At 37.7% G+C, this 24,377-nt stretch overlaps 1 protein-coding gene across 1 annotated transcript; it reads left to right on the top strand.

Moving 5' to 3' along the window:
* The first annotated feature begins 836 nt into the window (after nucleotides 1-836).
* On the top strand, nucleotides 837-7,927 carry CENPW (centromere protein W). Its single transcript, XM_086461245.1, has 3 exons — nucleotides 837-926; nucleotides 5,979-6,092; nucleotides 7,794-7,927. Exons 1-3 carry the CDS (start codon nucleotides 837-839, stop codon nucleotides 7,818-7,820), a joined length of 231 nt encoding a protein of 76 aa, XP_086317371.1. The 3' UTR covers nucleotides 7,821-7,927.
* Nucleotides 7,928-24,377: the final 16,450 nt, after the last annotated feature.

Genomic DNA, 24,377 nt, shown 5'->3' with positions numbered 1-24,377 from the left:
ATTTGGTGCCAGGTCTCCCAGCAGGGGCACACAGGGCGATGAAGGAGAGAACAAGGGTGTTGTACAACTCCCCCGACTTCTGCAGCAAACAAACTCTGTCGCCCTTGGGAGACGACTGCCGACTTAGAATCCACAGGTCTTGGCCTGAGGCTTGTTTAGGCAGCCCCGTGCCGGTGCCATGTTCCCTCCGCTTTGGGCAACCTCTGCAGGTGGCAGTGGCCGGGCGCGAAGGCCAGGTGAGGCAGTCAGGGAACCGCCGCGCCCGTTTTCTTTCCCGTTGGTTAAAAAAGGCCTGGGTGGAGGTTTGGGCTACGTGTTAAAGCCAGAGCTAAGACAAAGTCTCGGCTGGCGTGCAAGGGGAGCGGTTTGACACGTCGCTGCTCCGCGACGGGACCGCGGCTTTCGAGCCGGCAACCGCCGCCGCCGGGACCTGTCGGCAAGCGGCTGGGGGCGAGGGCCGGGCCCAGCCGGCGGTGCCCGGGGAAGGGCGCGGAGCCGGCGGGGCAGGTGGGATGGCGCCTCTTTTCCCCCCTCCAGCGCTTGGGGCAGCGGCGCCGGGCGGCTCTGCCGGAACTGCCAGGGCTCCATGCGGTTTCCAGGGAAACGCTTCAGCGCTGGCGGGGGGGGGGGAACGGATGGCGGAGAGCCCCGGCCACCTCCGCGCTCCTCGGGGGCGGGGCCGCGCGCGCGCGGCCGTTGGGAAGTGCGTCACGGCGGGCGCGCGCTTGCGCCAGGGCGGCGGATTCGAACGGCGGAGGGCGGTTGGGCGGCGGCCTGTTGGGATCGGTGGCGGCGGCTGCGGCCTCAGCGGCGGGAGGAGGAGGAGGAGGAGGAGGATGAGGCGCACGGCGCCCCGCAGCACTTTGCGGAAAATAATGAAGCAGCACAAGCCGCAGTTACGCCTGGCGGCCAACGTCGACCTGCTGGTGAGGAAGGGGAGGGCCGGGCGCCGAGTGCGCGGCCTGGAGTTGGGTGCGGGCCGCTCCGCCCCTCGGGGCTGGCCCCGGCGGCTTCCCGCCTGCCCGCTCCGGGCACAGGCCGGGGGACAGTGGCTGCTCGGAGCGGCCGGCTGCCGTCCCCAGCCGCTCGGGCAGCGCGGTGAGGTCGAGGGCTGAATCCCCCAGCCCCGTGAGGACTCCTCGGGAGCCTGGGGTCGTAACGCAGGGCCGGGATCAGTCTCGCTTTTGGCCCCGGCGGGCAGCCGCAGCTTAGGGACGGGTGTCCCTAAATAGGGACAGTTAGTCTCTAAACGTTTTGCCCCTTTATGTGCGCACTGGAGCACTCTGGAGTTGCTGGGTGTAATGGGATGTCAAGTTACTGCTAATGGTGTTTATGCAGCGACCGACAGGCAGAAGAGAAGCAAAGTTTGTGTGGAATAGACGATTGCTTAGTTTAATTAAAAAATACTAATAAGTAGTGATTGCAGCTTTGTGCTTTGCTGGTGGCTACTGTATTTCTGACAGTGACTTTGGGGATTTGGGGATAGGCTGATGCATAAATATTGTGTCACTATATGTACACACTGCTGTTCGAAGAGTTTGATGTAGATGGACTGGAAAACAGGAATTTGGATTATGTGGCTCTAACGTGCAGATATTTGTTGTTTATATAGAGCAATTTGGGGATACAGATACCGGTCAACTGAGTTGTGATTAATGAGTTGCTAAGCTGTTAACGCATCTTATTGAATGATCGTATTTTTGTAGAAGACCATCTGAGTAATCTTTGTCCCAAACTAAGGAGTGACAAGTCTGGTTAGCAATCTAATGAGGAGAATAAGGTGTTGGGATCCTGTTCATAGAAACACCTGCCATAAGGGTGTAGGGATAACAGAGCCATATCGAACAAGTTTCAGAAAACTGAGGCCAACAATCTGGATTCCTTCTGACCTGCACTAGGGGATTTGTGGTACAGGAAGGGTTTGTCTCACCAAGAAATTACTCGACTACGATGAGGAAACCTGACCTCAGGAGAGCTTCTGGTAGCTGCCATATTGAAAAAACAATTTGTGCATAAAAAATATTATTTGAAGTGACTTTATAGGCTTAACTTGCTTGACTGTTGTGCCCTCTTGTTTTCAAATGTGTGTGCTTCTTGGAGCATCAATGCATGCTATGTACTAGTGTGGTCCCTGACTTGAATTGTAAGTCCATGTTTTATATGTGTATGTAAGTTGTGTCTTGCAGATTCTTGCAGATTCTTGAAGGTTCATATTGGGATATATGAAGCTAAATGTAAATACATGAAATTTAAAATAACATAATGGGATGAATATGGTAATACATGGTAATATAATGGATTAATATGGTAATTACGTGAGAAGATTTACATTTGAACGTAAACAGTACGTATTTTTCTAATTGGTCTAATAAAAAGATGTTCTTTTCCTATTTCTTTTGCTATCTTCAGAGTATTTTGTGAACTAAGGACTTGGCCCCTTGCTACTTATGCTCAGACCTGCTCAAAGCTTACTCAGTGCAATGCAACAGTCAATTAATCAAATTTACATAATCACTAATAAATTTTTCTGTAGTCATTAGTAAGTTGGTCTGTTTCCATGGTCATGTTAATTTGGCTTCAAGGTAGTGTGACTGTCTGAAAAGGGGTATGTGGGACATCCCTCCAAATCTTGACCATTATTTCCCTTCTCTTCTTTGTCCTGGTACTGGTGTTCTGTGGGCTGCAAAGCCAAGCAGTGAATTGAATTGACTGAGACTACTGAGCAAGAATCTGATCAAGCTTAAAAGATGGCTATGCAAATCCTCATGGCAACACAAAGGATGAGATGAGAATGAATTTTAATAGTGTGGTGGAGATTTGGGTTATCTCTTCTGGTGATGTCAAATTAAATGGCCTTTAATGTTAGGAGGCTTGGCTTTTTTATTTTACTGTAAAACAGGAATGTCCACAGGTGGTGATTGTCCATGATGTTCTTCAACTAGGCTCATGGCTAAGAGCTCTTTAGCTCTTTATATGAATAAATAATCACTACAGCTGGAGTTTCGCTTTATCAAAAAAAAAAAAAAAAATGAGTGGAGGAGTTTAAGCTTAGTCCTGTAGTTAATAAGTAACAAGTTTTGAGAGTATATTTTTTTTAGTCTCTCTGTTATTCCCTACAAACCTTAGTAAGAGTGATTAGATTGCATGCTCTAGCAATTTATATAGTAGCTGTCTTAACAAGATGAAACCATACATATTGTGAGCAGAGTGCTTTTGTCTTCTGCAGGAGAATATGAGAATTGGCTAGTTTGGTTCTGGTCTATCTTCCTGAACAATCCGTGCGTTATGTTTGAATCTTCTGTGGTACTTAGCCAGTCCAGTGAGGAGGTCTGCCTGCCTGGCTTATGACACAGATTGTTTTCCTGATGTTCAGCAATTATTTTTCCTCAATTAAACCACTGTCTTCTTACATGATCGTTAATAACAAGTTTGAAAGACGTAAGAATTCAGACAATTTTGTTAAATAACTGAATGGAGTTTCTTCTTATCAGATTCTTATGATCAAGTCTGTCTTTGAAATGTGAAGCTTTGTCAGAACCTATTTCCTAAGTGTTAATATCTTTCTCTGTGCACAGTGTAGCTAACAAATTTCATCAAACTTTCTCAAGAAGCTTGTTTTTTTTTGGAGGAGTGTGATAATGTCTTTTCACTCAGAGATAGGAATAATGTTTAAGGTTTTTCTAGTACTCTTAGAACCCAATTATTTACCTTTTTGAAAATAAGAGGTAAAGATTTTAGTGCTGAAGTTCAGATATTCCCACCCCCCCCCGCCCAATGGTCTGAGAAAAAGCTGCAAACTTTGTTCTAGCTTGGAATTATAGAAGAAAAGCAGGAACTCAGCTGCTTTTTGTATGCTAGAACGGCAGGTTTGTATTTACATTGCAGAAAAAGCTTAAAGTATTGCATTGAATGACCCCTTGTTTCTTCACTAACGGCATAGAATGGTGAACAATGTACGCTAAAGGCAAAATATCAGTTTAAAGAATTGTTCTGAAGGTATGGCAGCAAAACAAAATTACGGCGCTTGTCCCTGCTGTTCATTACTTCTGTTGAACAGGTGTGTGGAAGTTGCTCTGCAAGCAGCGTTGTGAGTTTTTACATGTGTTCTTAAAACTTTACAACCTTTCTTTTATGGGAAATAAACATTCTGTTGTGTAAGGTGGTTTTCATAAGTAGTTCAAAACTATTTAAATTTTGTGCAGAGGGACAATAATCTAATACATAGTAAAGCAGTGTCTTTAAACAAATGTGGTATCACTTAGGTGTTGTCAGTAGCTGTCCCAGTCATGGTATTCAGTCAGTCTGCCTTTCATTAGCCTTTCTCAATTGCCTTGAATAATCTGGAATATTTATTAGCATGTGTGCTCTATTGTGGAGTGTTCTGATTTTAGTTATGTGACTATATTTAAAACTATAGGAGTTCAGGGGAAGCTTCTCCACATGCAGCAATTCACTTTGAAAATAGGAAAATAAAGGTAGAGTGATTCTGAGAGAATATGCAGTTTTAAAGTGAACGCTTTTGCCTTTAGGTATCTCAGCAGGAGGACTTGCAAGTATGGAAGCTTTTGTTCCGCCTCCCTCTTCTCCCCAGGTTGTTTCCAGAAATCTAATCTCCATGTTGATAAGTCTAATAACGAGAATTCTAATGTTGAACACTGTTTTAGTGCCACTGCTTGATTATGTCTGAAATTATTTCTGTGTGAGTAACTAAAGACTGGTTTGAAAACTGCTTTGATATTTTGCTAAATAAATCTACAAGAAGATCTGTTTTTTTGTGTAGTAGATGCTTCCAAATGATGCCAAATAGCATATAAGTTTATCTATTGCACACTGGCTTCATTTAGATCAGGAGTTTAAAAGAAAAAAAACCCTTAAATTGCATGTCATATGAGCACTGAAATGCCTGTCTTCTAACAGATTCTTTGTGCTGCAAACCCACTGCCAAAGTATTTCCTATAAACGCTAACTTGTAACTTTCCTTGTTATATCTTTCTAGGCTTTGCAGATCAGGTATGGCAGAATAAGTGTGTCACCTAATTCGTATAAATAAAATTTTCATATATTTCAGTAATATTTTTTCTGAGCTCTTGATTGAAAAACTATTTCTGTACACTTTACATAGCAAAGTTAATATTGTTTGAAAGTTTAATTTACAGAAGGTGCAATTACCAATTTCCAGGTTGGACCATTAAAATAGTTCACATAATGTCTGTATAATGCTAGAGGTTTGTGTTATAGGTACCTTATTACACAGGGGTGCTTTTGGCTGGCAGTTTTCAGTCCAGGTTGGAGCAGTTCCTTGGCTGCTGAAATTTTTGCTGCTTCTGTACCAGCAGAGCAGTGTTCTGTATTAAACGGAATACTGCCCTACCACTTCTTCTCATGTAAAGAGGTTAAGTAAGTGATGAGCTGGGAAAAAATGGACGGAACCTCCTGACAGTGGAGAATTTCTTGTTCTGGAGAAATTAATGTCAATGCTCCTTTGCACTGGAAAGGGGCAGAAGTCCTTGAACTTGTCTGTGGTCCATTTGATGATAAGGCAGGGATGAATTTGCTGTTCGTTAAAAGTCTGGCTGTTGTAGTCACTGAACACTGACTGTATTTGCTAGTAAGCAAAAAGTTCGTTCTCATTCTCTGATATTTGTGTTTACATTGTATTATAAAACCCTTTCAATTAAAATCAGATTTGATTTCTGTTAGATCAGTTGTTTGTATGATCATTTCTAGAGTACTTTTATGCCTTAATTATACTAAATTTAAACTATTCTTACAAGAGTCTTTCAGTAAGGAATGTCTTGGGACTTTATTAAGACCTGAACTGAGTGGTACTTTGTTTTCCTGAGAACACCTTTCAGGAATTTGGAAGGAGCTTAATATCCAAATCCTCTGTCTCAAACAATGAACCTCTAAAAAATCCCCGTGCCTAAAGAGTTTGAGTCCTTGATTTATTTTTTTTTTTTCTTCTCTCTCTTTTAAAGGTGCATTTGAACTTCTTACTGTTTCTCCATCGGCTAGCAGAAGAAGCCAGGACAAATGCTTTTGAGAACAAAAGTAAAATAATTAAACCTGAGCACACTATAGCTGCAGCAAAGGTAATAAAGCATTTTTGTTGTTTTTCTTCTTTGTTTAATGAAAAATGTATTATGACAGCATATACAAAAGTTTTCTGTGTTAGTGTTGGTATGTTTTTATTTATCCAAAACCTGCAGAAACATAATGTTCTCTGATCCATCATTGGCATAATTTACTGTTAGCAAGACATCAAGTTAACTCTCCTTGCCCTGTTAAATACAGCCCTATTTTTTCTTGATTATTCCATGTTTAAATTCATAGTTTCAATATGTGGATAAGTATATACAGCAGTCTACCGGCAAGAACCCATGGGCTGAAAGCCCAGGGAACGGGAGCAAATTCGAAAGTTGAAGGATCTTTGTTTCAGATGATACTGTGTCAGGGAAGCATGCTGTCTTATCTACAGTAGTATAAATGAGGCTTCATGGAACGAGTGAGAAATAGTTCAAAGAGGTTCAGATATTTTTCTTACACCTTCAGTTCTTACCTGCTCAGTTTGAAAGATGTTTGAAGTAGATTTTTCACAGCACTGTGCAGATTCTACTTGAACAAACAGATACTTTGTGTGATCTTGTGTTCGGCAAGGGAAGAACTAAGGGAGGATTAAACTGTGGGTTGCTGTATGGGTAGTTCGGCATAACAGAGGTTGCTGCGTGAGTATCTGTGAAGCAGGAACACTTTATGTTACAGAGCACGGTGAGTTTTGTGTCCGTGCAAGAGAAGGGAAAGGGAATGATGTTGCGCAGCTTCCTCTCTCTGGAAAGAGTTAAAGAAGTGTCGAAGTGTGACTGAAATCCTTTTGTATTCTGTAGCTCATTTCACTCGCTAGGATGTCTCTGCTTTACCTAGGTTTCATGAAGGAACTCGGTCTCTTTAGTTTGTTGAGTTTATCTGTTCAACCATCTACTACTGCTGGGCAAATTAGGCAAAACTCAGTGCTATCTGATATATGGGTCCTGTGGCTTCTGTTTATCTGCAGTACTTTTTTTCCCCTCTGGTGAAATGTTTAGTTTGATACTTTCTATTGCTATAGTAACAGAAATACATACAGGATGTGTAGGGTAGCCAAGTGAATGTTACAGTTGGAATCTTACGCATTTGTAATTTCTTTTTAACTGCAATCTTAACATTATTTGAACATTTTTGTGCTCCATTTATTTATTTTTTTTAAGATGAGAAGAAAGGAAAAATTGCCGTTATTTTAATAATGTTAACACTTAAATGGTCCCACTTGGGCTTTGAAGTTCATTTTTCAACTTAAATTCCAAACCAAAAAATGTCCTTCCAAAGGTCTGGGCCCTCTTGATATAGAGAGAAATAAGGCATTGCAAACAAAAATTGAGCATAGTAGCTGTATAATTGCAAATTTATTTTTTCTTTTTGTCTAAGCTGGAGTAAGAGCTTCAAGGAATCTGCTGAGGGCTTGAGAGCGCTATTGGCATTTCTCAGCATTCATTTTTAAAATAAGCCTTTTATTTTACAGAAATCTTGGTTATGAATGTTCTTATTAAAAAAATAATTCTGTTACGGAATTTTTCTATATGCTTTTGCTTTATTTCTAACCTTTTCCCTAGACTTTCACCCTTGGTGACTCTACTCCTGGAAACAGATTGTTTGGCTAGGGGACCTTTGGTCTGAGTAGCCTAGCATTTTGGATATCTTGCTGCTGCCTGGATTGTAGTGATAAAAGCAGTGATAAATATACTTTTTTCTTTTTGCAGGTTATTTTAAAGAAAAGCAGAGGCTAGAAAACAGACCACTGGAATTTCAAAGCATGTTTTTCTGTGTTTTCTTACTAACGTGAAATTCTGTGAGCCAGCTTTTGCACTTGTGGAAGTATTTATTTTTATTGATGTCTGTCTCCTGACTCTGAATATCTTGTTGTTTCTTAAAAAAAAAAAAAAAAAAAAAAGAATTTTAGCAAGTATATTTTCATACACTTCATGCGTAATTTTAAAATGCGTGTCACTTGTCATTTACAACTTTTGATGTACCTTATTTCTTCCATAATAATGGAGGAATGCCTATATCATAGTCACTCTTTGGGTACGATGTGGCATTTATTATAAGAAGTGTGAAACTTTTTAAAGGAGAACAATAGTAAAAATGCAGGTTTCACTAAGTCCATTACAGATTATGCAGTTCAAAGCAGATTTACTAGCTAAACAAGATCCTGGCTTTCAGAACAATCGCTGTAGAAACTAGTGTATTAAATACCTTGCCTTTAATTTATTTGTAAATGTCTCAATATTTTTTAAATGACTGAAAAGTAGGCTAAAACTTCAGTGTTCTGGGAAAGGATACCTATTTTGTATTTCTAAATCATTCTCTGAGCTGTTAAGCTGGCCTGTTGTTTGATGTGGTATATGACACAAGTTGGTGGTCTCCCATTCAGTTGATGGACAGATGCACGTTATGGAAAAGAAAAGATCCGGCACAGCTGATGCTTTTTGGGTTAGATCCTGTACAAGTAGTGACGATAAATTGGCATGAGTGCCAAGGTACTTCCTTCCCCCCCCCCCCCCCCCCCCCGTATGAGTGTTATCCTAACCTGCCGGAAGTCTGGAAATGTATATTATATAAAAATATCTTCTTAAATTAAAATCGTATTCTATTCATAATCTGTGGAATTGCAGAACACTGCTTAATAAATCCTTTAATAGAGATATATTTGCATCTTACGATTTGAGCTGATAATAGAGTTTTTTGGATTATGTGGTAGCTGATCCTTCATATGCACAGTGAGCTATTCTTGAAATAAAGAATTTTTGAAAATGTTATGTATTGAGTGTTTTAATTTTGTTTAACATGTTACTGAGTATATTCCAGAAGCTCAGCAAAGAAAAAAAAATTGCATTTTATGAATATTTTCGTAGTCTAAGGAAACTGAAGCAGTGCCAGAACTTCATGTTTCGTATTATGTCTATGTACTTTTCACAGGTTGTACAGGATTTTTAAAAGTCGTCCTTTTACAGTATGCAGAAACAACGGATGACTTCTGCTTTACTTAACGTATAGGGCTTAGTTCAGTCTACTTCTTGTAAGGTTGACTAGATTCCTTATTCTACATTTTCTTCTCTTACTCCCTTGGAATCCACAAAGACAGCTGAGAACAAACATGTGTAGAGGATGTTTGGACCTAATAATCTGAAATGCGTTCTCAGGAGTAAGGAGATCTGACTAGGTATTTATGTTTTTCTTTATAATTACTGTATGTGATTTAACGATATTATTGCAACATTAGATTTTCCTTATTTAGAGATATTTTCTCTTATTTTTTCCTGGAAGTATATTCTTATAGTCTTATATAACCACATTCCCTTTCCTCATTGTACAGTTGTTTGGGTGCTGTAGCTTCTTTTGGAACTTGTGACGTCTGCTTTAAGCGTTTCTTTTTTTGAGTTGACTAGGAGCAAGATCTGCTCTAAGCTTAGTGAAATGTGCTCTTTCTCGTGTAGTAGATGGATGATCAGCTACCATTGGGGAAGGGAGGCAAGGAAGGGTTAAAACCAGCCACCAGCATTCTTCTAAAACATTTTATACAGTGGTTTTGGCCTGTATTCATGGCTAAGAAGGTCCCTTTCTTTAATAGGAGAGGGACTTTTTCCTCTAAGCCCTGAGAAGTTGAGTCAGAGAGTGTCCTATCACTAGGTTGCCAGTACTTTCTGAATGTTTTGTGATAGCTGAAGCAGGCAGGTATTCAGAAGACCCAAATAGCTTGGCAGGCATTCAGGTTTCACTCTTAAACTTTAAATAAATGCCTTCTGAAAATTGATGTGGTTGATGCAGTGTGGTTAAAGCATTCAGAAATATACAATGCTGTTATGTTTTTCTAGTATTTTCTTCTTGAATGTTCATCATAAGGTTAATTATATTCATATTTGGCAGCTCTTCTGTACTCCTTTGTGTATATGCATAGGGTCTCTTCTCTACCTGGTACTCCTTACTGGATTCTTAAAATCAAAACTCTTACAGCAGTGTTACCTAAATACTCATGAACACTTCCAACTAATATAACCTTGGAGAATATAATCTATTTTCTGTCAAATCTCTATTTTATCACAAAACATCGAAGCACGTAGTTCTAGAAAATATCTTTTTAAACTAGATCTGTGGTAGAAGGCCTAATGAAGTTGGGTTCTCTTATTTGAATTCCTGTGTTGATTCTCTGCCATTAGGAGGAAAAAGGCAAGGATTATTGAGGCAAGAGCCATGCTAAAGCATTAATAAGGTGTTTCTTCTACTCAACTGTTTTCATGAAAACTTGAGAAATTTAGGATTCAGAAATGGTTGAGCCTATCAACTCTCTGTTGAATTTCCTCTGGTTTTAAAGGTAAAATTCAAGAGATTTTGGGAAGGAGAGGTGCTCAGACAATACAATTATGACTTTTTTGTTTCCTCAGGAAAGCAGGATAGAAGGCCTAAAAAATTAAAGGCACACTAAGACATTATCCAGTTTTTCCATTCTCTTTCCTCTCTTTGCAGCTTTCCCAGTGTTCTTCTGTTTCATGTCCTACCCTGCCCTTTCACTATGACAATCAATAAATGAGGAAAAAGTCAAAATGAAAAAATAGAAGAATTTGGCAAAAGTACTTGTGGTGGCCCTTGTCTTGGTTTTCAGGATTTCACGTAGCTAATGTTAGTCCCTGGGCCAATGAGTGGTATCACAGGTGATTAAGGCACAAAAGAAGAAGAATGTTGATTGATAAGCAAGGTGACTGAGGGAAGAGAGTGTTTTCCCTTGTGGGGTGGTGCTGCTGCTGTTTTTGTTTCATCCCATGTATGGAGTGACTGATGAAAGAGGGTCTGCTCTTTGCCAGCTTGAGTACCTCTTCTCATGAGCAGTATGCACTGTTCTAGCTCTCTTGGTCACATCGTTTTGCTCACAAGAGAAGAGAGGATAAATGTGAAAGCTTTAAAACTAGGTTCATGCATACCTTTGTCTTAATTGGTAGGGCATGTAAGTTTAATATTTTGAGTGATATGAGTCACCTCATTACTAGGTTTAAAACTGTTTAAAAAAGTGAGAATGTTAAGAATGATGTGTCAGTGAAGGTTATATCTATGGAGAGATCTAGCTGTTTAACTCCTAATGGAGTCAAAAGGAATACATGAACTTGTATACTTTTGTGGATCAGGGCCCAAATAATCACTTTTCTATCTGAAGTTACGTTGGATCATTAAGTCCGCTGTTTTGATTCAGAAAATCAACACAGGTGCTAGAGAGATTTCTGCCTTGGAGTTTCATTGTGCTTATATGTGGAGGAATGCATGGTTGCTAAAAAGAATCTTAATTTGCATGATACAAATAGTAAATACTCTCTGGCTATAGTGATACAGTAAAGGAAAAAAATTCAGAAATATGTATGCTGTAATAGGAAAATTCTTTTTCTAGCCATAAGGTGGGGATAGAGCAAAAACTTGTCTTACTCTTCCCTGCAGTAACTTCCCATTAGAGAAAATACTCTGTTTATTCCTGCTAAAAAGTATACTATAGGTGGTGACACTTCCGGATAATCTTTTGAAGACTACTGAGCCTGCACTACTGACATATGTAGGGCAATTAATGTTTTTTTTTTTTAAAAAAAAAAATCCCATTCGCATCAAGAAAGGTCATTCTGCTGATCCATGCTGAGAGGGTGAAAGTTAGATATGCGAGGCTTTGCTGGGTCTCGAAGATTTTTCTTTTTTCAAAGCTCAATGTTTCAGCATCAGGTAGTTTCCTTAGCTATAGGTCTACAGTTATTTTTACAACATAGCCTCGTTTTCAGAAACTGGTGTCTTCCACGGGCAATTTTATGTAGGAGGTTTTTGTACAGGACATTGCTCTTATGGCAGCCTTGACTATAAAACATATAGCTTGTATTGGTTGAATTGCTGACTTGACATTCCATTAGTCTTTTATCAGCTTAGAACAACTAATGATAGGGCATTGTAACTCCTATAAATACATAGGGTTTTGAGGTGACTTATGAGTATATATTTAGGAGGTGTGAGTTATATTTCAAACAAAAGTGCTGATTACAGTAAAACAAAATTCCGTTTTCCAGAGCTGTAACTTATATGTCAAATTTAAGTTCTTCAGACTGTTTCAAAGCACTGTGTGTAGCAGTTTTTCAGTTCAATGTACTATTATGTATTGGAATGTAGATTCCTTGATATGTTTTGGTAGTGTGGTACTTGTAGCTGCTCTGGTACCTACTTGGATATGATAAAAGAGCACAATAGAACAAATTTCTTACATGTTTGAGTAGTTTCAGTTCTAGGGTGAGAAGATGCTGACAACATTTTATGCTAAATACAGAATTGCAGCTTTTGGAGGAAGTTGGTGAAGAGTCTTTCCACCTGACAGCTCGTGGTTCTGGAGACGTTGGTCGGAATTCGTTGATTTACTGTTTGGGGAACAACGTTGGGGGCATGTCAGTTCCTTTGCAGTGCACACTCGTCAAATTCACACGGGCTTTGGTACATAATATTCTCCTGTGGGCTGGATTATTAATGTTATCCTGACCAAACTGCTGAAAGATCTTTTCAGGTCATTTGATACCCATACGATCAAGTTTCTTACTGAGAAGGTCACTTTCCTGGGGGAATGATTTCAGTGCGTGGAGAACTTGGTGGAGCATAGAAAAATGCCTAAATAGCCCTAAAATTACTTCTGGTTTACGAAAGAAATGTAGACACAGCCTTACTACTGAGTAATAATGTGATTGCAGCAGTTAAATAAAACCAAGGAATGGCTTGCTCTTAACCTCCCAGCACTAGGTCAGGCTCTGCAGAAACAGACACTCCTATTTTGTTTCCAAAGTGTGTAGAAAGCACAGAAAGATATGTATTTTGGCAATTGAACAGGGCCTGAATGAAAAATTATAAAGGGCAAACACTTCCAAATAGATGTAATAAGGAGTAGGGTTGGATTATCTGGAGATTCTGATCCCTTATATCAGGTTTAAATTGGTCTAATTGTATTTGTGCTAACCTCTAAAATTGACAGCCTAATGTGAATTTTTTCATTTGTTGAACTTCAGCAAGTAGGTACACACACAGATTAGATTATATAACTGAAATCAGTTTTAATGAGATTTGCGCAAGTTTTATAAATAAATCAGTTAAAGGAAAACATTTAACGTGTAAGCCAGTTTTTAAAATTCTATTGCACAGCTGAAATCTTAGTACAGGCAAGCCTGTAGCCCTAGCTGTTGGAGGGTACTCACAGGGTAAAAGCTGAAGTTAGCGTGCTGATGGTGGGTTACATTTAAACATATTTAAATTCTTTATTCTCTAGTTTGTTTTCACTCTTCAGAAAAGATTGTGTGTACAATGCTGTTTCCAGAATAGGTCAGCTGTTTAAATATTACTGATTTCCGAAGGTTGGTTAGCAATTAAAAATGAGTCAAAGACCCTAATTTAAAAATGAGAGGGCGGAGCAGTAAGGAAAAGGGGAAGATAGGCGCACAGCGTAGTAAATGATTGTCTGGCTAACCGTAACTGTGTTTCTGTACTTTCACAATTTGTTTTCACACTGAAGTTTAATTGTGGGTTCCCACACTTTCCAAATTTAAAGGGTTGGGGGAGGAGGGCAGTAGTTTTCATATTCTCTTAAGTAACATGCTCTTCTAAAACTTTTTTCAATAAGGTTAGTGCTGTGTCTGTTCAACCTTATCTTCAGATTAACTAAGGTTTTCTGGGATATGGGATATCTTTCTAAATAGTCATCAGAGTTTCACATGGTAATTAATTTTGATGGTACTTTTCCTGTTGCCTATTCTGGAAGGTTTTTTCCATGAATTCATATGAATGAACCTTGAAAACTGAGATCAGAAGCGGTCAAAAGAAGTTAATCTTGCTTAGTCTAAGAGCTTTACGGGAAACATTTCCATATTTACTAGAATTTTGCAAAATACATAACAGTATGTGTAAATTAACTTACCTGCTTTTCAGTAATTCATTGTGATTTTGTTTTCCCTATTGTTTCCTTCTCCTTTTCTGGATAAGACTGGAAAGCATACTGAAGTTTTGTTTTAGGGCAGCAACAACATTTAAAAATCTACTGCTGCCAAAAGAATGGATTCACTATCAATTTTCTTTGAAGGCACATTAGTATTCTTTATGTGAATTTGGGCAATGATGCTTTTTTCACTTAAATGACCAATGGTTTGTTCATCCATAGATGTTTGTCATAGATTAGTAAGTGTGTGTATATGTATATAAGTGGCTGAAGAATTAAGAACAAGAATCCCTCTTCACCACTACTTGTGGATGTTTTTGGGTTGGTTTGTGGGATTTTGGGGGGTTGGGTATTGGGGTGGTGTTTGTTTTTTAGTGGAAAGGAGGGAAAGTTACCAAAGATGGTTAACTTGATGAATAGGGGCTGTAGTTAGTACAAGAATCCTTCAGCAGTCTGTTGGCTTTGAAATGTATACTGAGTTCAAGAGAGTTTAAGGAAAAAGCTTCAAAGAAGCCATCAACAGCTAGGTGAAGCTTTCTTTTTCTCTCTTTGGCTGAAGGTTATAAAATGGGAAGGAGAGAAGGACCAGTTGGCTGAGAACGGTTCCAAATAGGAAAAACCCCACAGTCTAGCCCCATTGCTGGTATTATTTCAGTTTTGTGCAATGTCTTGCAGACAAATGATCTGAAATTAGCTTACATCCACTGTGTCAGAAGATATCTGTACAGAACAAAGCTTCAGTCTTGCAATCAAGGCAGAATATGACACTTCCACTGGTCTCGGCTATCGTGGCTCTGTGGCATATGCTCTCCTGTTAGCCATGGGTATGAGAATAGGGATCTGCTTTGGGCAAATATCCAGGTCTTGGGAGACACACTGCTGTATCTATAACAGCCTGGGGGAATTTCTTTGGACATCAGTACTGGAATGGGCTTGGTGTCTGTCCACATGATTCTATAGCAGGTCTGCCCTGGAGAATATGCTAGATTACTCTAACCTTTTCTGTAGGTTTTTCTGTGCTTTTATGGACATTAATGTAGTTCTATTATGCAGTCCATACACAAAAATACGCTTTAGGCTATCCTAAAGTGAGTAAAATTAAAATACTAAATGTCCTCCAAAAACATTAGTCTTCAGGGAGAAAGCAAGCATAGGAGCTATTAGGCCTTACATAAGATTTGTGAAATATCATTGCTTACTTTTCTCTGTTCACTTTAATATTTCTGTGTAGATATAGATTAAACACAAACATTGTGAGGTTGTGAAAGTAGGACGTGGGGTTTAATGATACTTTTTGTTGACTGCGATTTTTGAAGTTAAGTCTGAACGAGGTATGGAATAACTTACTGGCTTGAGAAAATGTTAAGTGTACTATGATTTTGTACCTACAAACACAAAGAAATTTTATTGTTAATATTATTTTTCATGCTACCATGCCTTATGTTGAACTTTTCTTATTTGCTAAACAGCTAGCTGGCAGTGCAACTGTAGCCAAGAGTTGGAAGAATAGGCAATATTAAAAACACAGGATGAGTGCAAGCACAGCAGTTTTACTTTGGCACGTTATTTTCGTGAACGTAGCATCTTTTGCAAGGTTTTCCTGGAAATAAAAAGAAAACACCTTTCCAAATCATCTTTACTTGGGTAGAATGGATGCTTAATTACACTGAACTTCTCCAAAACAAACGTTGATGTATTGCCCTGAATTGTACCTTGGATATTTCTGCAAACACGTTTTTTTCCCACTTCTGGCTAGACCAGTTTCACTCAAGGGAAGAGGATGGGATAAGCTGGATATTCCTTTCTTCTAAGGAAGACTCTTCCAACGGCTCTTTTTTTTTTTTTTTGATGAAGTTCCTGGTGAAGCAGAAGGCCATGTATCTCTAAAATGAAGTCTTAGAAATTCAGTGATTTACCAAGAAGGTATTATTTTGTCTCTGCTAACTGTAGTTTAAAATGTTTGCTCTGATGTGTAAAGAACTTTTCTGCATGTACTGAATTTTATGTGTACAACTTTTAAGAAATTTAGTTGATTTTGGTTGGTTTGGGGTTTTTTTACAGTTTAGAAACTCTAGATATTTTCTAATGTATAAAACTCCGGGTGGAACTTAGACTACCTGGGGCTATGTTTTATTCTCTGAAGAACGCATCAATTTAAAATATGAGGCTATTCTGCGGTTGAGAATGGACAGGATGTTTGTTACATTGTTTTAAAATTTTGCTCAGGTTTGCTTGGTTTGGTTTTTTGTTTGTTGGGTTTTTTTTTCCTAAGTACAGAGGCTAATAGATATTTTAAAGGTGGGTTTTTTTTGCTAAAATTTTGATATATACCCTTATTCAAGGATGAAAGTCCAATTATGACTCATCTTCCAGAGAAGTCTTCCAGTTTCCATAACATTCCTAATATTCTTAATTTTGAAGACTAATCAGAGTTTCTTCCCAGTATTTTCTGTTCCTCTTTTTCCTCTTAATTCAATGGTAAAGGGAAGAGAGGGAGAGGAGAGGATGGTTGCAGCGTTACAGGACATTTACACTGGAGCATAAGCAATAATACCAACAGGTACCAGGCTTTAAATATTGAAAGAGTAGGTGAAGCAAATGCTCTGTGTTCCTTATTGAGGTTAGATGGTCCTTTGAGGAGACGATTCACAAGATGAACCTTTGTTAGCAATGCTTTTGCTTAAAAATTGTGGAAATGCTCCCCGCCCTCCAAAAAAACCTGAAGCCTTTTTTCTTCTTGTCAGCAAAAAAGAGGAGATCATCAGATCCAATGTAAACATGAAGACAAGACAATTTAATTTCTTCTGTAGTGTGTTAATTATTGACTGAAAAACATTTTGTTTAATTTTCTTTAATTTTTTTCTGAAGAATACATATTCTTTTGAGAAAACTTCTAAAAATTAGAAACTGAAGGTTTAAAGCTGTATCACAACTGGGACTTCATAAATTGTACTAATATCAGTTTGTTAAAAAGCTAACATGAAATTATTGCACAAACAAGCAAAATAGTCCTAGTAGTAAAGAAACACTTCTGAAATACCACCTTTTTTTTAAGTTTTCTCTTGCAAATTCCATGTAAAATTATGTTTGTCAGAAAGCTTGTGTATAATATTTTTAGAGCTTAGTAAGTTTAACTCTTGCCTGCATCCCTCATGGAAAGAAATGTGAACCATGTTTGAGACATAATTTGTGTAACAAAATATCTTTATTTCTGAGTTAATTTAATTTTTACATGCCTCTGCTACAGAGGAAGTATACTTTTAATAAAAGTCATGTGTTTAGAGCAGTAATTTTTGCATTCAACATAAATTATTTTTATGTTGTTACTGTTTGATGTGAAGTCTACGTTTTCTATGAGTAAACTTCTTAGCAGTTACAATATGGATCTCATCTTACTATATCGATACCGCTGTGTTACCAATCACTATGTTGGAAATAGATGTTTAGCGGTTAATATCAAATTTTGAGCGAAACTATGACTGTACTTTTAATACAAGGTGCGCTCACAATCCTTTTTTACCTAGGCTTCTTGTACTGTCCTTGGAAACCTGGAGAAAAATAAATTTCTGTCTGTTCTTGTAATTTCCCATTTAAATAGGGTCTAGCACCACATGAAACACTTTCCTGACCTTTAGCAATGTCAGAACATGAAACGGAGGAGGAGGATATCCTATGGTGTATAGTACATTAAGGGGATTACCTCATCAGCATGAAAGATCCATAACTAATCTACACCAGAGACATTTGAACTGTTGGAGGAGGACATTCTTGAGGATATAAAGAAACACATCAAAACATTTTCTCTGGGAGATGTTCAGCATGTAAGTGGAGTAGCCGGCATGGGAATGTTTCTGAATTGCAGTGTCAAATTTGTTGTCTGTTTCCACTTTTTTATTCATATACATACCCACACCCTGAATTTCAAGGCTGAGATAGGGTTCATAAAAGACACAAGCAAATTCTGCTTCTTATGGAAAATTAAACTGGGAGGGAGGTCGTTCCTGGTGTTTTCCTTACAGTAAGAAGCAAGGTTCTTCCTACCTTGTTAACTGTGGAGATCTAGTAACCAAAGCATTGCAGGAGGTAACTGATTAAGAAGTAAGCAAAAATTTTTTTTTTTTTCAGACTTTCTAAACTGATTTGAAACTGTACCTTTTCACTAGTTTAATGTATTCTCTCTCCAGTCTTGTTTGAGCTTGTATGAAGCCAGTAGAGAAACTAATTATGGAGATTCAAGCTCTAGCACTAGGCAAATAAGAAGCAGTTCTACCCATCCGTCATGCACAACCCTCTAACTGCTGCTATGATAGACTTGCTGTAACTTACAGCGTATTTATTATTTTCATACACGTTTTTCTATGTATAAATTTTTTCTTTCTAACACAGTGCTTGGTGATAGATTTGAAAAATTGACCAAAAACTGTGAATGCAGTTTTCCAGAAATAAAGAGCTTGTGTAAATTGATCAAATCTTATTGGCCATGCTTAAATCTAACAAATAACATTGTTTTTGAATCTTTGGGTTTGAAAACCCTGTTGCAATTTTGTGTGTAAATCCTTGTTTGAAATTGTTCCTTATTACTAAAAGAAAAAAAGAATCCAATGTTGTATCTAGGACACTTGCCAAAAATTGTTTAAATTATCCTTATTAGGTCACAGTAACCTATTATTCAAACATGCGCTAGAATTGTTGGCTCGTATATATTACAATATGTCCGTTCAGTAAAAGAGCAAGATAACAGAGGAAGGCATCCTGACCAACTGAAAAAAATAATTTTTATCCAGTTTCCATATTTTTTATTTTCAGGTATCTTTTTTGGTTTCTCTGATAAGAAATTACATTTTGTAACCCTATAAGACAGTCTCATGTGCTGATTGATCGAATTTTGTAGTATCTCTGAAATTCTTGTCATTAGCCATCCATTTTAATGATATTTCTTTGAAAGCAAGTGTATTTTATTTAAAGGTTTTCTTACAGCTTGCAGTACTCTAAAACATTTTTGAGCAGATAATTCACAAAATTTTCCTTCTTTACTGTGAATTGTTGATGAATAATTCAGTTTCTTCAAGTGTATTCGCCATTCAGGATTGTTTGTTGAATATTCTTAGTGAGTCTTGGTTTGTAGCTCACTGATCAGCTGTCTGTTTTTGCTGATTGCCATTTGAAAGGCAACAGTCTGTAATCAGCTAGTTAGTTTGCATGCTATGTTTCTTTGTCCTGATTGAACATATGTAATAATTCTTAACTGGAAGCTTGCAGAAGACAGATGTAAATGTGCTTTTCAGTAAATATTTTCTGAAATGTGCTTAAATTGCTTAAATCATATTTCTGATGATAAACTTCATTTCATTAACTTGGGAAAAGCTAAGCTGAAATATATGTATCTTTTTAAAAATCTAAATTAAACACTTGTGGAAAATATTTTGCAGTAGTTGATCAGTTCTAGCTGCAGAACTCTATAAGTGTAATAAATAATACAGCCTTACTGAAGTTCAGGTTGGGTTTTTTTTTTGGAGTGAAATACTGTATTTGTACAGAACATAAGTAGTAGATGAAATATTTGACTAAGTGCATTGGGGAAAACCCTTCCCCTTAGGAAAAGTCCAGGAAGAAAAGATGTAATCTCCAATATAAGTGGTTCTAAGAACTGAAGCCGTTTGATCTGAAAGGAAGCCAACTGCTAAAACTTTGCAGACAATAACTTCTTTACGATACTATGCCCTCGGTTATGATTTAGACAGGCAAGCTACTCTCTCTGTTTATCTGTTATCTGTTCTGCAGTAGAATCCAAATCGCAGTTCAACTGAGGTAAATAACAGAAGTTATTAACATTTAAGGGGACATTATTAAAAAATGTAGAACTGTGTATTTGTCTTCAGGAATAAGAGCCATTCTTGTCACTGCCTTTAAGCATTACATTTTCTTAGGGGCTCAGCTGACTGCGCATTGCAGTTGCTGCAGGGAAATTAGCAACTGGCTGAGATAAAGAACTTTTTAGGTGAGCTTTTTATAATGTTCATCATTTTTACTTTTTAGGATTGTTAACATCTTTTTTTTTGCTATGAAGGTACATTCTGGACCAAATTTTCCCTGCTTAGCCTGTTATAAATCCGAAGTCTTACAAAGTGATCTCTGCTGCTGAAAATGAGAGCAAGATTTTACCCCAATAGTTGGCTACTGCATCTTGCTCTGAAGTGCAGTCTCTAGACTGCACTTAATTTCTCTATGATACTTGGTGTTAACTAAGTAACAGTACTACTGCTAGATTGAGTGTTTTGGACACTAGGCTTCCACACTAGCAGATATTTTTGGCAAGTATGTACCTTTACCGCAAAGTTGTTGCTATTATGGGATTGTTTTAGTCATATGCTGAAACTCATTTTCTTAAATGCACTTTTAATTCTTTCTTTGTTTTGTTTTTATTGTTTGCATAAGAACACCACATGCTAATTCACCACATGATGTGTATGTGCAGTCCAAATATCACAAAGTCAGTTCCAAAGTCCAGACATTTACCAGTCTCCCTCTCATAAAGCACATAATGGCAAAATCCTTATTCCAAATTCAAGTCAACCAGAACTTTGGAGTATCTTCAGAGTAAAATACTTTTCAGAACAGCTGCAGGAATCTTGATATATAACCCACAGTGGGGTGGACATAACCCTCTAATACTGAAAATATACTACATAATTTACACATGATGACAAGATAAACGTTTTTATAAGAATTTCTTCAAAAGATGAAGGAGTAAGAAAACAACTGAAAATAAATAGAAACACTCTCCTGTTCTTCTAAGCACACATCGGGTACGGCCATGATGGCAGCCAACACCTTTTTGGCACAAAGCCCTGCCAGTTGCTTCATCCCAAATTCAGAGACACACAAAACTCAACTCCTCTTCTGGAAGTTTTCCAACCATTTTGGGAGTTTGCCTTCCTGAAAGAGGCTGGGGGAAGGAGAACATATAATCCTTTTTCTCTTCCTTCCTGCTTGTTAATAAATTGAAAATGACATAGTCTACAAACATACACTTGGGTTCCCTCCTTGTTTTTCTGGATTCCTCAAAAAGCATAAATCATCAGAAACTCAAGTGTTATTAAATATTTTTTATACCAATTATTTTGTCCAAGATCACACAGTTCTCTTATGTAAAGCAAAATTAGTGCATTTAAAAAGTGTTCACTGTATTTTACAAAAACATATCATAAGCCATCTAAAAGAAGCTACTTAAGTTAATATCAAGGGGAAAAAACTGTTTTGGAATTTCCTAGGATTTCATATAGCCAATTTTGCGGCAGCATATATCCATGATTTGATAAGGGTTTAGTGCATAACCTTTTCAACCAATTTGGTCTCGGTGTGTGTTAGAATGACAATCCTTAATTCAATAAATTTTCAAGAGCGAAATATTTAGAGAACTGTTTCTACCAAGAAACAATGCTGTAGAGATCTTCCAGAACATTATTTTTAAATCCATAAATATTGTAACCTTTCTGGGAGAGAAAGTGAAATTTTCACACACACACACACACACACATGCTAATACATATACATATGGGTATTCTTCTATGTGTATGCATAAGAAGATGTGTCCCATTGAATGTCACTCCGGGCAAGATACAGCCTCAGATCCCAGTCCTGTGTTTTCATTCTCATAGCTGAGAACTGTAAACAACTTCTGAATTGAAAGAAGAGCAAGAGTGGAGTTCAAATGCAGATTGTCGAGTCCCAAAGGCTCTATGCTATACGCAGCAAAGTGAAAGATACTTGATCTATTTCTCTAGTTCACTCAGGTCCTTGTATATCACTGCATCCACAAAAAGAGTTAAATTCCGATCATGGAGAACAACCAGATCTGTACATCTTATCTTACTTTCCCACATCAAAGGTCCTAGCACAGGGTGAGGTGTGAGCTGCTGTTGCTGTAGTTACTCTCATCTGCTGAATGGTGTTTTGAGTCCGACTGATAACCAGAATATGGTAGAAGAGGTTAAAAACTTCCCTTGCTTATCCCAGAAACGTTAGGCTGTACAGTCTTCATAGTTACCCTTTCTTTCCTCACCTTTTCAGATGAAGCAGCAGAGATTATGTCTGCTCCCCCTCCAAAAAGTCTTGACCAGATTTGTTTGGTTTTTCTAAATTTCAAACTGTGATGACTGGCCATTTGTTAGGGAAAGAGTGCTACTCCACGTTATTATTTAATATTATTAAGGAAATCTGGAATATGTCCAAGTCAGACTCATTACAAACTCTGTGGAAAGGATGGCTGACTTTACCCTGACTCCTGCACTTCCAACCTTTCATCTCCTGACACGAGTGAATTTTTTGAGTGCCAGAACCTTTTACAGTCCTTTGTAGTGAGTAAAACGTCTTCATTTTGCCAAGATACGTTACTTGGATATGCTTCTGAATTGAACCATAATTAAAGCAAGATATGGTCTAGAAGAGAGGTGAGTCCTGTTGAATCTATTTCTCATCCTTCCTCTGAGGAATATGAATTAATTGTGCTAGCTGTGGGGAAGTACAGTTGCTCTTCTGAAGCCAAGAAAGGGAAAACTGATTTGGTTTCGATAAGAGGTGCTGGAAGCTGTCTTCTGTTCAGTTACATACGGGTGAATTTTATTTTAAGTCCCCTCTGTTAAATATAGTTCCATGCTGTCCTGGTTTTCTTTCATTATATATCCAAAATATCTGGAGGAGTCTTACGGTTCTGTAAAGATGAACTGACTTAGGCATTTTTTCTTAATTTCATGTCAGATGCATTTTTACCAGATTGTTATACTGAACACACTACTTTCAATCATACTTTAAGTTTTAGGTTGGTTAGATTATCCGGCTTGGTATTTTCTGATTCATTTGGAGGATCTTGCTGTTACATATTTTGTGTTAACACCTGGTTATCTAAATGTTTGTGTTAAAAAGAATTTAGTTATATTTTTTTCACTTTCTAGGTATTATGAGTACTAAGAACATTGTCTGTTGTGAGAAGAAATATGAGGAGCTTGTCCTACATGTATTGAGAGACTGGGTTAAAATGCCAATGCTTTCAGGCCTTAGCTCCTAAAACAGAGAAGTGCCTAAGTCATCTTTTGGGTATGTTAAGTGGCATTTTCCCAAACATAGCATTTTAAAGATGGGTCTAGACTACATTTGTTTAAGTAAAATGTGCATGGCATATAGAAAAGAAATGGTGGAAGGATGGTCTGGACATAGCAAAACATTAATTACAGTGGAGTAAACTATGTTACGAATTTCTTTCGTCTTCCTGTAAATGTGATGCAACTTGCCTTTTTGCTATTTTGATTGATCTCACATTCACACTGTAGTTTGTAGCATGAAACTAATTTCAAAACTTACATGAATTCTGTCTTTATCAAAATATTTTCCTGCTCTAATTTGTTTTGGTAAGTTTAATTCTCTCTTTAAAAAGACCATATAATCCTATACTTCCAATTTGATTGGGTTGGGTTGTTTCAAAGCAAAAGGAACGTTTTTGTGTCAACCTGAATTTCTCTCAATTGATTTCCACTTCATCCCAGGTGGACCAGTAGGTTTGTTGATCCAGTTTTTCAAATTTTAACTAACAGTCCATTTGGAGTTAGGTAAATGTTCTTGTTATAAAGCAAATGCTACAGAGCCATGAGGTAATTTGATTTCTTTGTTGTATTATTTTCATTTGATGACTTATTTTTCTATAAAGATAGAGGAAGGAGATAATCACAAACTAAAATGTTTTGCAAAAGTGTTTTAATGAAATTAAACTTGAAAAGCATATATTTTCAGTAAATCTCAATGCATGAAGGTTCTTTTCCTTTCTCTCTTTCTCCCTTAAGATATGCAAAGGATTGATAGCTGGATGTTCTTATTGCTGGGACCTAGCTCTGGATCTTGCTTTACTTAAAAAATTCAATTTTAGGGCTCTGCTAGAATTCCTGAAAGCTTTTAATCAGAGTTTGAGATGGATATCAGGTCAGAATTATTGAGATGGATATCAAGTCAGAAGAGATCAGTTTATCTGATAATCCCCTGTAAAAAGTTTTCTTTTTGTCCTTTACTTAAGCTTGTATGTCTGTCTTGACTGCTGTGGAGTACTGGAAAGTACAAGAAAGAAATAAATATTAATTCTGAATCTGATCTGGCTTACTCAGGCAAAAGCCCCATTAAGAAACATAGTTTTAATCATAGGTATTTAAGTGAAGCAAGATATTCCATCATCTACCATTCTTAAAGCTGTACCAAAATTGAGATATGCTATTCAGTTTCTTTGGGTTTTAAAATATTAATAAAAATAGTAATGTTTGACCCGAGAAAAAAAAAAAAAATCTGATCTTAGACTCTGTGACTTTGTGTACTATCA

This window comes from Leptosomus discolor, chromosome 2 (genome assembly GCF_034619465.1).
Source record: "Leptosomus discolor isolate bLepDis1 chromosome 2, bLepDis1.hap2, whole genome shotgun sequence".
NCBI lineage: Eukaryota > Metazoa > Chordata > Aves > Leptosomiformes > Leptosomidae > Leptosomus > Leptosomus discolor.
The sequence above is the reverse complement of the archived record's forward strand: the minus strand, read 5'-3'. Positions and strand labels throughout refer to the sequence as shown.